This window comes from Halichondria panicea, chromosome 2 (assembly GCF_963675165.1).
Source record: "Halichondria panicea chromosome 2, odHalPani1.1, whole genome shotgun sequence".
Lineage (NCBI taxonomy): Eukaryota > Metazoa > Porifera > Demospongiae > Suberitida > Halichondriidae > Halichondria > Halichondria panicea.
The window spans coordinates 8578976-8593758 of record NC_087378.1 but is presented as its reverse complement, the minus strand read 5'-3'; the positions used below and the strand labels follow the sequence as shown (position 1 = coordinate 8593758).

The 14783-nt window shown below is 42.2% G+C and overlaps 1 protein-coding gene across 1 annotated transcript; it reads left to right on the top strand.

Moving 5' to 3' along the window:
- Positions 1-1487: 1487 nt before the first annotated feature.
- On the top strand, positions 1488-13717 carry LOC135332323 (uncharacterized). Its single transcript, XM_064527713.1, has 23 exons — positions 1488-1999; positions 2052-2177; positions 2679-3051; positions 3106-3143; positions 3353-4011; positions 4627-4882; positions 5076-5274; positions 5489-5685; positions 5890-5961; positions 6160-6237; positions 6480-6608; positions 7155-7230; positions 7325-7418; positions 7568-7991; positions 8518-8644; positions 8804-9014; positions 9224-9309; positions 9880-10873; positions 11065-11147; positions 11393-11505; positions 11629-11785; positions 11913-12145; positions 12778-13717. The coding sequence occupies exons 1-23, from the start codon at positions 1595-1597 to the stop codon at positions 13660-13662; spliced, it is 6015 nt and encodes a 2004-aa protein (XP_064383783.1). The 5' UTR covers positions 1488-1594; the 3' UTR covers positions 13663-13717.
- The last annotated feature ends 1066 nt before the right edge of the window (positions 13718-14783 follow it).

Sequence of the window (14783 nt, the reverse complement as noted above, 5' to 3'; positions counted from 1 at the left end):
ACCATTGCACCATAGATAGTAGAGGAAGGGGATTGTGAACGAGATCACGTGCGCTATAGATCATACATGAGAGCTGAGGTCTATCCGCGTTAGACCGCGAATTGGCTAATTTTGAGCGGGCTAAAGACTTTTCAGAGTTTTACTCGCTTCTAAAGGTAAGAAAGGACTATCTAAGAGCTTTAATGTCAGTAGTAATCTATACTAACAATATTTTGAGCGTTTTAAGTAAAAAGATACTACTGTTGAGCTACAAGTTAGCTATGACTCACCATTTACCTGTTTTTAGCACTGTTTGGGGAGAATCTAGTTTCTGATACACTTTTAGAAGCTAGTAAGCACATTGGCTGTTTCCTTGACTTGAGCTTTAACAGGATAGCCCCTTTTTTTGATATGTAAGCTTTTTGTTGTTCTCCAGTGTTGTGAAATAGGTCGAATGGGGTGCCTTCTTTGTGTGGGGTGTCCTGATCTGACTGTTCACAATTGAAAGTTTTAGTGTGAATTTTCTGATTCTCTTAGCTTTACTCTATGAGAATAGCTATTACATAGTAGCTGTACTAACTCGAAAAAAGAATTTTGCCTCAATGAAAAAGTGTGAAAATGTCATGTTGTTCTTTTCCCACACAGGTGTGATTGTAACAATGGGCATGGGAAGTCAGAAATTGCGTTTTTTTCAGCGAAAGAAAAGCAAGAAGCAGCAGACATCCCCGTCTGTTCTCATCAGCCTTTACCTGAGTCGACCAGCAACTCTTGAATCTCTCCACTTCTTGCCAAGTCAGTGTTGAACTAATTGCCATCAAGAATGTGCTCACCATTGTCAAGCTTCCAAGAGTTGATGTCATCGTCACCTTGTGTGTTCAGTGCCAGCTCATTTGGAACTTGTCAGTACGTTCTGAATATACCCTTACACCCCCTCTATCAACTCAGTTCTTTCAACCTAAGTTACCTAAACCAGCGTGCTGTGCTAGAGATCTATCGATTCCCTGAACATTTGTGATGAAAATCCTGGCCTTAAATGGATTTGTGAAAGCATCACTCTTCTACACTATATATTATAGTTGATCATGCAGGTAAGTTCTGTCAAAAAATTGTTCACGAACCGTTACCCAAACGCAGAAGACCGGACTCTGACAACACATTCTAACTCATATCGTTCATAATGTACGTGTATCTTTACAATGTCATGGCTTGTCTGCAGTTCATAATAATGTTATATAGAATCTGATGATGAGTTGTCATGGATATTTTATATTGTATAATTGTAGAGCATGGACACATTTCCAGAGTAGAAAGAACCTACAAATAAATAATTTCAAAACTAAAAGCTTGCATACACACATAGCTCAGAGTCCTACTTCCTTTATATGTCTTCACTAGCAGGAGGGCCCACAGAGGAGGCTGCAACCATACCCAGCAACACAGATCTATATACTTCCTGTCTACTTCCGGCCATTCTGCTAATGCTTCCGTCTAACACGGACAGTCCATGAAAATTGAGTTCACGTGATCTCGTTCACAATCCCCTTCCTCTAGTATCTATGATTGCACTGAGCTGCAGCAACCCCCATAATCTCACTAACTGAGGCTAGATTTCGAGATGGCTAAAGGACCACGGAAGAGAGCTGCCACCAAAGCAGAGGAGAACCCAGAAGAGATGGAGGCCAGCCCTGGTGAGGGAGGTGAGGAGCCCGTTCATGCCAGTCTTGATGCTAATCAGGCCAAAGAGGGTGGGGATGATTACTGGGACCTATCAGATGATGATGACTGGGGTGGTACGGGTGGCGGTGGCTCTAGACAGAGCTCAGCCTCAAGGCACCGACAAATTCTCAGACGTTCCAACATTGAGATTGGAGTGTCGTTTGTGTGTCATCTTGTTCTTATGTGCTTCTACATTTTCGTGCATGTGTATGATGCTACGATTTTCAAACGAAGCAAAGGAGTGGGATTTGAGGGCCACTTCACCTATGGAGGAAGATGGAAGTATCTTACTTACCTGAATTTGGTACGTTGTTGAGCTACGATTGTGTCCATTACATTTTTCTCTCTCTCTGCAGTGGGTCCAGTTTCTGTATTTCTTTTTGTGCTTCTTTGTGGACATAATGCCGTATGGTGCCACCAAAGTCTCATTCAGAAAGATTTGTGATACTGTGTTTTGCACCGTAGCCCTTCCTCTGCCAATTGTAAGTAAAGTCAATCGTTTTAGGAGGTGTATTTAGATAGATTTGGTGTGAGTGCAAAGCGACTCACCTGATAAGTTTAACGTGAGAGGATGTACATGTTTTGTTACTTACTTCCCCTTGTTTAGTGTTAAGGGGCGTGTGAACTAAGTGATTTCAAAAGCTACAAAAGTGGTGCCATGCAATCCTAGTTAAAGCCTACTGGCTTTAGTAATTCTGTCATGCCTGTACAGTTGACCCCTCTTGACAGTCACTGCAGCTTAGGCATTGGTGTCCCAAATGAAATGTGTGTCTGTTGAAGGGTTGTTTTAAGGCCAACCTCTGTACAGCAGCCAAAACATTGCTTGTAAAGGGGTCCACTATAATCGCTCCACCTCCTACTAGATCATCATGCTTTAATATTTTTGAACCGCAGTAGTGTGTGCGTAAGAATAGAGATCAAAGTGATATTCGTTGTTTCATATTTAATTGTGGATTGGGATGATGTGTTGTATTATTCCTCAGTTTGTAGCAGTGATGTTCTGGGGTATTTATGCCATTGACCGCGAGCTGATCTACCCAACTTTCCTGGACAACACCATACCATCCATTTTGAACCACTTATGGCACACAACAGTCGTGTTGTGTGTCCTTGTTGAGCTAGTTGTAGTGTTTCATCGGTTCCCTGGAAATTGGACTGCCACTCTTGTCACATTTGGATACTCATTTTCATACATGATCTGGATAGTCTGGGTGTTCACAATGTCTCAAGCGTGGCCTTATCCTTTCTTCAATATCATCCCACTGCCCCTTTTACCACTCTTCTTTTTGGCATGCTCCTTCATTGGATTATTCTTCTATTTCTTAGGGAAAAAACTCTGCCAGTTGCGATGGTCAGGTGAGTAAAAATTATGATACGATTGTTTTTACTTTGTGTAATTTTATTATGCAGAACGGCATCAAGTGCTGGCTGAGCTAGGACGAAAGAATGTTTAGTGACTCGTATATATATTGTGTGAGAAGTGTTTGCCACACACCTAGGCTAGCACTTACTTTTGTAATTTATTGTGACTTATTCTGATTGTGATCTTTACCATTCAATTCTTCTACTTCACGTGACGTGTTTCGCTATTAAAATTTATGTTGGAGGACAGAGCTAGCTAGCTAGCTAGAGCTAGAGCTAGAGATAAAGCTAACAGGACTGGTCTATACTAAGAATGTCACTAATAGACTTCAACCAGGAGGCCAGAAACCAGGGATTTCTGCACATTGCAGTGAAAGATCTTGGAGAGGAGTCACACTCATTTTTCAATGGTGTCCTTCAAGCACTCACCAAGTTACCACCCATTCAGCTAACAGAGCCTAAAGGGACAGTGCTGTTCCTAAGATTTCTGAACTACAAAGAGTTACCATCATGGGCAAGTGAAGGCCCCAAGTGGAGCGAATTCAACCCACACAAGCAGATTAGAGGTGTCCTCGGAGTATGCAGATGCTACGACCTAGACGACCTTGACAATGTCATCGCTGGTTTCAAGACGTATTCTAATCGGTTTGAGAGCAGTTTGTGTGAATGTAGATGTATAATTTATGGCTCAAAGTCTGAGCTAGAGGGTGGGAACATAGATATCAACAAGGGACATTGTCTGATAGATTCTGAGCTCGGCAGTGATGACATTAAACACGACTGTCTCACCGAAATAGTCACGGACTTCGCTCTTGCTATTTACTCCACTCTGAAATCACGGATAACACAGTTGAATAACTCGTTAGCTCGAACATCTTCTGTCACAGTCTTGCATTCACCGTTTGAGTCCAAAGAGTACAGTCATCCTGAAGATGACCCAGGGCTGGAATTGAAGTGAGAGTGCATGGTATAGATGTTTGCCATTATCTTTTGTGCCTTAGGCTGGTCTCCTGGTGGTACTGAAATGGTATCTTATTGGTTGCTCATTGACTTACAATACACAGATGCCATATAATAGCTCGGTGTGATAGGTTTTTATACCGTATTACTAGAATATTTTGCAGGTGAAAAACCTTTGCGAATGAGCCAAATCAACAGAAAATTTGACCCTTTGCGATCTAACTATCGCGTTCTGGCCAAGGATCGTGTGTATTTACTAGTAGGTTTTGCGAATTGATCAACCCTCGCAAAATTCGCAAATGTTTGATGCTCGCAAACATTCTAGTAATATGGTAGTACCTTTTGTATACCTTGAAAGTGATTAAAACACATTGTTCTTTATGTGGGTAGTACTATACCCAACATAAATTGGGTATTGTTGGTGTTAACTTAACAGTGTATGCAAACACTAACTATTGACACAATACCCCCTTTTATAGTACGTACATCATGAGTACATGAACTCCTGAGTACATACCCATACGCCAGCCTACTTTCCAACCACACTCACACACACACACACACACACACACACACACACACACACACTCACATTCACACACATACTAGATTGACACCCACTCACATCAAGGCGAGGATGGAGAAACACCTTGCAGACATGAGCCTGTTGGTAGGTGACCTCAAAATGGCCTTTCACTGGTACACCAGTGCACTGCAACTCATGAGACCTCACCAAAGAGACAACTTGTGGTATGCTTCCGTCAACGAAGGGCTGGGCGTGACGGCAATAGTTATGAAGCTGTGTGAGGAAGTACTGGGACAGAAAGCCCAGGGTTTCACACTTAATCTTGGACCGCTGAGGAAGGTGAAGCATATAATGTGCAGATTAGCCACCTTATTTTTTCCACTCAAGGGGGTGGAGTCATTGCTTCATCATAGGAGGCCAAGCATACTTTTTGTGCAATCCAGCCTTCCTAAATCCTACATTTGGTGTGGCTGTTATATAAATTTGTTTTTGCTTGCAATAATTTTACGCTCCATAACTCCCTACCTTGTAGCCTGCCAACAATTCCAGAATATCTCGTGTCAGTTCCTCGTCCTCCGGTGGCTCCACCTCATCACCTCGCTCAACTCTGACCCTTGACCCCAGGCGACAATCCTCACTCACAGGAGTAGATATCGTAAGGCCAAAATACAATTCACTGCGGAAACCAGTTGGTACAGTAGATGGAGATGGTGAGACAGATAAGGTTAATGGTGAGTGACGGCCATACTTTATATAGGGCATTACGTAAACATTAAGATATAAAGAACATGAGGAGTGGAGTCATGTCCATATTTGAAGATAATGAGCATACTACCAATTCTACTGATGCACAATGTACGTATTGTCATTGTCTGGCAGATTGCTTGTTAATGCACCCAATAATCAATTGCAGAGAATCAGTATAAGATCCTCTCACTGCCACAGGTAGTATAGTGTTCAAGACTGGAGCTGCCAATGCGGGGGAATCCCCTTCTTCACGGCCTGCACTGTCAGACGAAGATGAGTCCGGTGTCTACGGGGAGGAGGATGACGACGAGGGCTGTTTGCAGGTCAACGAGGCACTCCTGCATAAGGACTTCATCGTCGATAAGTACACTGTTGCGCTCAAGTTTTACGATAAGGTACGTCTAGATTAAAAGGAGCTCTATTAATTTTAGTATTTTAATAGTCAGTCTGTACATGTACAACCGAACTTTAACTTTAAGTACCCCCAAACTTCAAATTGAAGTTCTATGCACTCCAGAATGTTTGAATTTTTTGCAAATAATTATAGTGACTATAAGTTGATTCCAATCGTGATCATCATTTGTGTACACAATGCTTAGGCTAAACACCTTGGAGTTGTGTCCCTCCTGGAAGCTCTGCTCAAGTTCAGCAAGTATCTCATTGATCAAAAGGTGGCTGACAGCTGTGCTATAAAATTTGCAAGATTGTAGTATTGATCAATAGGGAAGACCAAATAGCGATTATTTCCTAAGATTTATGAATCCTCACTGGCAGTCACACGCAAAATTAATGTGTGGTACCATACAGAGAGTGTGTATATTTATGCCCTGTGTGTATAGCGCTAACCTCTCTCTCCCACACACACATAGAGTTACAGGGTGGCAAGTGACCAACTGCAGAGAATGCTGGCAGTGGAAGAGCCCTCCTTCATCAATGCCACTGACAAGGTTGGGCTATACATGTAGTTAGTTGTTCACTCTGACGTGTGCCCAAAGTGTTCCCTGTGCATGTATTGTATTGTATGTGTGCACACACGTACAGTTCATGTAGGGTGAGAATTGAGCATTGGGTGCATGCAGTACACATGTAATGGTCTATACTACATGTACTGTAGCTATGTAGCTGTCATACATGTAGCCAGGAAATTCGTCTTGATTCAGCTCATGATTGAATGTTGCCGTCCCCATAGCTCCAGCTGCATTGCACCATAGCGGAGATGTATCGTAGCATGGGACTTCATCGCAAGGCTGCCTTGTTCACACACTACGCTGCTCGCTGGGCCAGCAAAATCGCCGAGTCTCCTGACCAAGTCATAGAGGTGAGCCCTACTCAGTCCAAGATACTGTTAGTATAATGTATTTGCCTGGTACCCTGTGCATATTGGAGGACTGTACATAATGGTCTACGTTATCTCAGTACAGTGTCATTTAGGAGCGGGAGGGTGGGGAGGGTGGTGCATTTACTTCTGCTCTTTGAAAGTGCTTCTAGAGCATAATTATAATAAAGTAGTATAGTATTAGAAAAAAAATGTGCAACAACAACTTCTTATTGCACACTTTACTGTACAGCTTAGTTGATGTGTTTTTAATGCTGGTGCACTCGATGATGCAATAATGCTCTCGTTGAGTAATGCTCAGCTATGCATTATATTGCATCATCCTCATGCACACATTAAAACACTTATTGCTACATGTAGCTAAGTGTGATATAAATATTACATGGTGTTTAATTTCCATGGTTGAAACAGTATTTGTATGTTTTCCCTCGAGACATTCATACATGTAAATGTACACTGTATGTGTTGAGGTGTACAGGTGAAAACATTAGCATCTACTGAAGTGTACATGTATGGTCGTTCATGCAGGCTTACAATCTGATCGTGACTTGTCTCCCGGACTACAAGCTGAGTCTGCAGTTAGCAGAGCTGCCTAAAAATGAGGGTGCGTACGTACATCTTATACTTAAGTTATGCTTGTAGTGAGTTTATAACGAATGGTGTGTGTTAGGAAAGCTATTCTGTTCAACTCCCTATAGAGTGCTACAACGGCTGGCCCCTGATACAGGCACAAGTGTTGAAGGACTTTGTTTTTCTATCAAGAAGGAAACAAGAAAATGAGCTGACTATTAGGTGAGCTGATGTGATCAACACATTTCCTTGTATGTAAGTATTAGTAATGATATATTATATCTCTGTTCTTTGTGTATGGTATGCCAATGTGCATGCACAGTAGCCACACACAATTTTAAATGTCGCAACTCTTGTTTTCTTTCATACAGCCACAGCTGCTACCTCCTGCGGTACTTAGCCGAGCACCTCTCCTCTAAAGATGTACAAGAGATCACCTTGATGCTCAAAAACATTGTGGAGGAATCTTTGGAGAGGGACAATGGCTCTCCCAATTCTGCTACAATCAAGAAGATCCAATCTCCACTGCCTCTGGAAAATATCCCCTCGGTTAAATCCGTATCTCTAGTCGAGCTCGTGGATTTGTTAAAGCCAATCAAAATCAAGGGCTTTGTAGAGCCAAAAGAAATTCCTTCGAAGCAAGAAGAAGACAGTCCATTCATTTTCTCACCATATGAAGCAAGGCGACGTAGGGGGAAGCAGCGTCCTGAGGTTTTGTGGGTGGTGGGTAACCCGGGGGAGATCAAGCTGATTGTGGAAAACACACTACCCTTTGACTTGAGAGTATCTGAAATGGTGGGTGCAAGTATGTCGTACATGTATAGGGCTGGTATCGTTGTGGGATTTTGATTTTAGAGTATGAGAAGGTCCCTTAATTTGTATGAGAGTATTCATACATGTGTGTGTGTACTTAAAACTACACACCCACTTTTTAGGATAATAGATTTCATAGAGCTTAAATTACCCAAGGCACGCTGCCGGCGCCACAAATTATAGTAGTCGGTCGGTGTGTTGATTTGTTTGTCAATTTTGTGTGAGTTTGCTCACCTGTCATAGCGCTGCATTTACAGCATACATAGCCTCAACACAACCAGTAAATACTTGTACACTCTAAGATGCATGCAAATCCAATGAATAATTTTGAGAATACTGACTAATACATAAAGATATGTCATGTATGACATGAGATAAGCCGGCCAATAGCGTCTCTTTTACAGCTATTTGCATAGTGTACAGCCTGAGAAGTAAACAATATAAGTCCTCCTTTTAGCAAATTACTACAACTGGTAGATTTCATGTCTATGTACATGTAACTGTACAGCTGATTCTGACGGAGGGAGCTCAAGTGGAAATATTCCCGACGTCCCTCACCCTGCCCTCAGAGTCGGAGCCCCAGGACATCAAGCTTATCACTGTGCCCCGAGAACCAGGCCTTCTGGACATTAAAGGTGAGAGCAACACGACTACGATACACTGTACATAAAGAATATAATTATGTAACATCTCACAACTGCTTTAATTCACTCAGAAATTCAGTTAGCTGATGAATTGTAATACATGTGTACATGTACGTAATATACAAACTGTATAGTTATACCATTGTATAGGCTATGAGGCGGTTGTGTTTGGTATTCTACACCACGAGTGCAAAGTGAAGATACCGGAAGACCGCATAGTGCGAGTGGTCCCTCCTCTGCCGGAGATTCGTCTGTCTGTACTCCCTGCCTCGGATGAGTTGCCCCTCTCCCCCGGTAGGGAGGGCAGTCTCAGAGTCACCAGGCCTGCCATTACTAAATTTGAGCTGCTTGATGGAGAAATGTGAGTATAAACTGTCTGTATTTCTTTCCCTATGATGGTTTTTCTCGTTTGCTTACAGCTGTACGTAGTATCGCCTTCAATTTTCACATAATCTCGATTAACCATTGCTACAATCATGTTGTACGCTGTACATGTAGGTCAAGCACCTAGTTGTGAAGTGTATAGTTATAATTATTCTGGATCATGAAATTGTACTATTCTCTGTTTAGTTGCAAGTACGATTTCCAGCTGGAGTGTCTGGCTAAAGCGCACACCGATGTGGAGCTTGTCACTGTGACAGTGGCTGACTATGACAGTGAGTTTGTGTCCATAATTTATGCTAGACTGGAGACCACTCCCTTTTTTGCCTTTGGAAAGGGACTGGTAAGCTATTTATCAAAGAGTTGTTCCGTGTGTGAAGAATCTCATGCAACCACAAGAATGCAAACGTCACGTGCCACAGCACATGCACTTATTATTACTGCACAAAATATTACCAGCCTCGATTACAAATGCTCGTATAGCACGAAATTTTCGAGGCACTAGAATCGCCTCTAAAACCATTTCGTTAAATAAATTTCACGCACGCTAATTTGGTAAAATGATGTTGTGTATTCTGTTAGCTAAACGTGGACCTAATTTTTGTGGTAGATACCAGTCTCTCTTTTCCGAGTGGTCTCCAGTCTATACTGCATGTGCATGTATACATGTATAATTATGGTGATCTTTACCATGTACACAATACTTTACTTGGATTGTTGCTCGTACTCGTACTATAGTCAGTATATAGCCTGCATAGTTTTAGTTTATTTGGCAAGCCTGTATAATCTTTACAATACGTACGTACATGTAGGTGTTTTGATCACCCTATGATTGTTTTGTACAGAGGACTACTGTGACATCTCGTGGGATGACTCCGAGGTAAAGGCCCTGCTCCCCATTCTCAGTGGGTCCTGTGGATCCTTCACTGTCTCCATACGTGCCAAGATCCCAGCCTGGTTCAGGGTACTCAATGAGCACACACAAGGCATCTCAAAGACCACGGTTTTTCCGAATTTGAAACAAGAACAATTGTTTCAAGATTCAGGCCACCACTCGTACTCAGCCAACACCACACCCAGAGAATCGCCTACTTCTTCACCAATTGCAAAACGTAACCAGTCAGCGTTAAGATCTTCACTCAAGAGCAAGTCTGATCGTGACTATTCCAGCTCTAAAGGGAGTGTTTTAATGGACTCGCTAGACTTGGACCACCCTGCTCTCACCTCCCCACGAAGCACTGCCTCGCTCCCACACTTCAGACGTAGTCCAGGCCATCAGAGAAACACTAGTTTAGGTGGCGGGACCTTGAAAAGAAAAAATAGAGGCTCTAAAAGATTACCAATGGACATAGATGTGTTTGATATAAAGCGGGCATCGATGGTGTCCATTCGATCAGACCCAGGAGACGAAGGAAAGAGCCGACCGAAACTTTCTAGCAAAGGTTCCGAATCGTCCAAAGCTGTTGCAATTCCAAAATCTATCGAGTCTCGTGCTAGTCCCATTAGTAACAGCCCTCATCTATACTCAGAGAACGGTATTCCTTCGTCTGTGCAGTCTTCTAACTTACACAGAACTTCCTCTGGAAACAAAAGCTCAACACCTCGAAAGCAGCAGCAGACACCACTCACAAAAGGAAGTATTTCTGTACCGATGGGGCCTCTGATCAGGGAAAAACCCCAACCACCATCTCGTAAGAATTTGGAAGGCGAGTTTAAGATCCAGTACTCAGGTGGAGGTGGTTATGCCGAGGGTTATTGTCGGCAGTGTTTCACTAAATTGCCTATCGTGGTGAAGCCTTGTCTCGTGTTTGAGCGCTTTGAAGTCCTCTCTACTGAAAAGTGAGTGTGCATGCACTAGTGAGAGCCCCTTGTTGCATTTTGTGTCTGTATGTCTGAGTTTCAAACTGTACACTACAAGTCATGATATGTTTTCGTAATTTGCACTCCACTGTGTGGTACATGTATGTTTTGGAGTACAATGCTTGATTGACATGTACGTGTGTAATAATGATATGACATTGTACGTACAGATCTCGAGAGCTTTTCAATCTCAAGTACTTTGTTCACAATATCTCGAAGATTAGAGTGGAAGTTTCAGTCAGTATTGATCAAAGTAAGCAGAAGTAATGTACATTGAGCAATTGTTATAATGTATAGTAAGTAGCTCTTCTATAGTCTATTTTTAGGTATATGTATGCCGGTTTGTATTAATTCCCTCGTTATGGTGTACATGTACATGTATGTAGCTCCCTTTTATTAATGAATCTCCTTGTGACTAGCCAATTGTGAAGCTTCTCACCTTAATGCTGTCTTGATACGTGTTGTGTTTCCTCAAGTTATTGCATTTTCTATCTGTAGATTATGATGGTGATAATGGCAAAACAGCAACCTCTCGAACCCTTGACCCTAATGGACGGAGTGAGATGGTCCTCGCCATAAGGAGATTCATCGTCGATAACAACAAAAATGATGTGAGTGTGCAAGCCTCGGAGTCAGAGGTCCCTTATTAACTTTTGCATCACTCAACTTGTATGCACAGGTGTACATATGTACACGTACAAAAACTAACTTTTCATGTCATGTGTTCTATTCAGGGTGACGTGACAAAGCTCTATTCAGAAAAGGTTGGTGAGGTTGTCAAAGTTCACTGGAAAGATCTGGAGCATAACAAGCTGGGTGTGGTCGCACTGGATGGACTCCGCCTCTCAGCTTCTACGGTGTCCTTAATGAGACCCATTCCTTTAATGTTCAGTAAGTAACATGTACAGATCGTTCAAATTTAGCACGTACAAGCTTTAACCATTACACTAACCTGGTTAGGTGAGTATGTGTCAACTTGGTCATTGGTATATATCTGTGTTCTTAAATCCGCTTATAGGTTTCTTAATAGATGATCATACCCTACCTTCACAAAGCTCGTACAGTCACGAGTGTGGTGTTGGAGATCAAGTCAACGTGGTTGTCGCTATCAGAAACAGCTCTGGTGTCTCTATGGCCCCGTCATTCTTGGTTTTTGAGCCTCAGTTCCACTCGCAGCAGCTGAAGAGACTGCTCAAAGATGTTGGCCATATGATACTGCACTCTGGGAGTCTAATTGTTGGGATACCTCAGGTGTGTGTACATGTATGTACTGTACTAACTGCCAGGCCTCCTACTGATTGATGTGAATAAATATGTCATGGCTCTAAATATAGGTTTACGTGTGACTAATTGACCTCAAGATTGTAGAATAGTGTACAGATCGAGCCAGCGACGAGCCTATCATGTAGTCCCAGTTTACACTGTTATACTGTTTTCTCTAAAAGCAAGATGCTCAGTAGAGCACTCACCCCGTGCGTTGACATAACAGACACGATAACTTTTTACCGTAATGACCTTAACATTATGGAGAATGCTCGGAATCGTGAATATTGTGTTTTTTGTCACCTTCAAAGATTGCCTACAAGTTTAAACTATAAGTAGCCTAACCACTGTCTCATTAGCAGTAAAGCAGTCCAAGAAAGTGTCTAGTTCGCTCAAACACTCATTTTTTGCCCACACACACACTACACTCTACCCCTGCTGCGCTCGCGCACCGGGTAACTATAGGTTTGTGAGGTGAAAAGTTGTACATGTAAGTAGAATTTTGATCTAGCTAGACTGGCCTTACTATGGTACATGCTGATGGATAGTAGATGTTGGGCCATGTGAACATGCAGGTGTTGTGTTGTTGCTTCATACACTCGTATATTTCACTTTTGCAGCTTGATCCTGGTAAGAAGTACGTGCACAAATTGACCTTTGTGTTTCTGCTCAAGGGAAAGTATCACATGGAAATCAAAAATTATTTACAAGTTGAAGGACCACCCAGTTTACAATTTAAGCTACCAGCCACCTCAGCATCGCATGTCGAGACCACCACCCCTACTATAGACGACAGTAAGAATGATTCCACTCAAACAAGCACATCAGCTTCTGTATCAGTTGACACCAGCCTTTGGTCTTCGTTATCTCCTCCACGTGAAGGTTCTGTCAGCCCACTCCCATCCCAGCCAAGACCCCTGTCGCCACGGCAATCCCCCAGTCCACGAAGGAGTATTTCCTCTCCAGACTCTCCAGCAAACTTAGCGAGACAGATGGCCAAAATATACGAAGCCAAGATTGTAGCAAGATCTGCAATTGTGTACAAGGAGCCTAAAACTGATAAGGCGAATGCTGCTTCTGCTTCTGCTACAAAGGAGATAAAGTCACCAGAAGTAGAGAGAACTTCATCAGTTATAAACTCGACAAAAGCATTGGCTAGTATTAAAACTTCACAACGTTCCCCTGAGGTGGTTTTCAAGAAACCTCGTGTGGATTGTGATCGTCTAAATATTCTGTTGTCAGAGTTTGTGTCTGGTGATTCTCTCTTGAAAGGAACAGCTGCATCGCCAGTAGAAGTGACTCGTACCAACAATCCTACACCACCACCTCTTCCGAGGGGTTACCATGGAAAATTAGCAAAATCTGACAGTGATTCGAATAAACGATTCAGCAGCATCAAGCAAGATCACTCTAGTAGGTTTCAGGAGCTTCTAAGACTGCGTTCTCAGAGTCCAAAATCAGTTAGAGTTTTTTCTGGTCCACAGATTACGTTTAGTGTGTCATAATTTATACTTTTTTGTTTATAGGGTGTGTCATTTTAACAACACTTATTTTACATCACTTCAGCATTGAAAAAGATTCAGCACTATATTATAGCTGCTTGTGAATCAGCGACGCATTATTCTCGTCCCGTAAATACCTCCCCCCCTCCCCTGTCATAATATTTCATGTTGAAATGTTTACTTACGTACGTATACAAAGACTATGAACATGCAATAGTGAGCAGGAGCTGTAAGAGAGAGCTAGGTGTGCAACACATTTTGATGTCTTCTAATTATGTTACCCTTGTTGTGGTTATTAATTTAACGTTTAATTGTCTCACGTGATCACATACAGTGAAGTGAACATAGTCTAGTCATAGTACAGTACACAGTTTAGTGCAGTACTGCTGAAAACTTCTTGAGCCAAAATCAGCCGGAGAGCTTAGATTGAGGTTCTACTTTGCTTCCATTATACCAGTGCCTGTACGACGAGTAGTGAGCCGAGAGGGATTCTTGAGCAGGTGAGCTAGATACGTAGGTACGTACATGTACGTAGGTACCTTTCTAGCTAGCTAGCTGTTCAAAATGGGGTGGTACCAGCTTGATGATTTTATGTATGAGGTTCTTTATGTTTCCACTGCATGCACTGAACAAGCACTGAACAAGCACCTCTAATTAGCACTTGAGTATTATTTTAATATCCAAGTTGTAAAAGTTGTATATAGGAAACCTATTTCTCTGAAGCTCAACTGTGTTCTGTATAGCTACATGCTATTCATCAATCCTTAGAGCAATTATGTTATGTTGTATGAATCTTAGTTATTGCAAAGTCCAATGTGTGTTAACTGCACTGTTGATAATCTGTTTTCCATGTAATCAATGGATTCCTGAGCGTTTCCTGTTTGCTAACGCATGTACCCATCATGCATTGATGATTCTTAGCTTCCTAAGGTGTGCAGTTATACTAATGAGAAATTAGCAGTTACATGTAGGATTAAGACAATTATTAAGTGATGCATTGTCACACAAACACACACACCTGTTCACAGTGATGGGCAAGACAAACAGCAAACTTCGTCCAGAAGTTCTTCAGGATCTCGTTGAGAACACAGAGTTTAATGAGCACGAACTGCAAGAGTGGTACA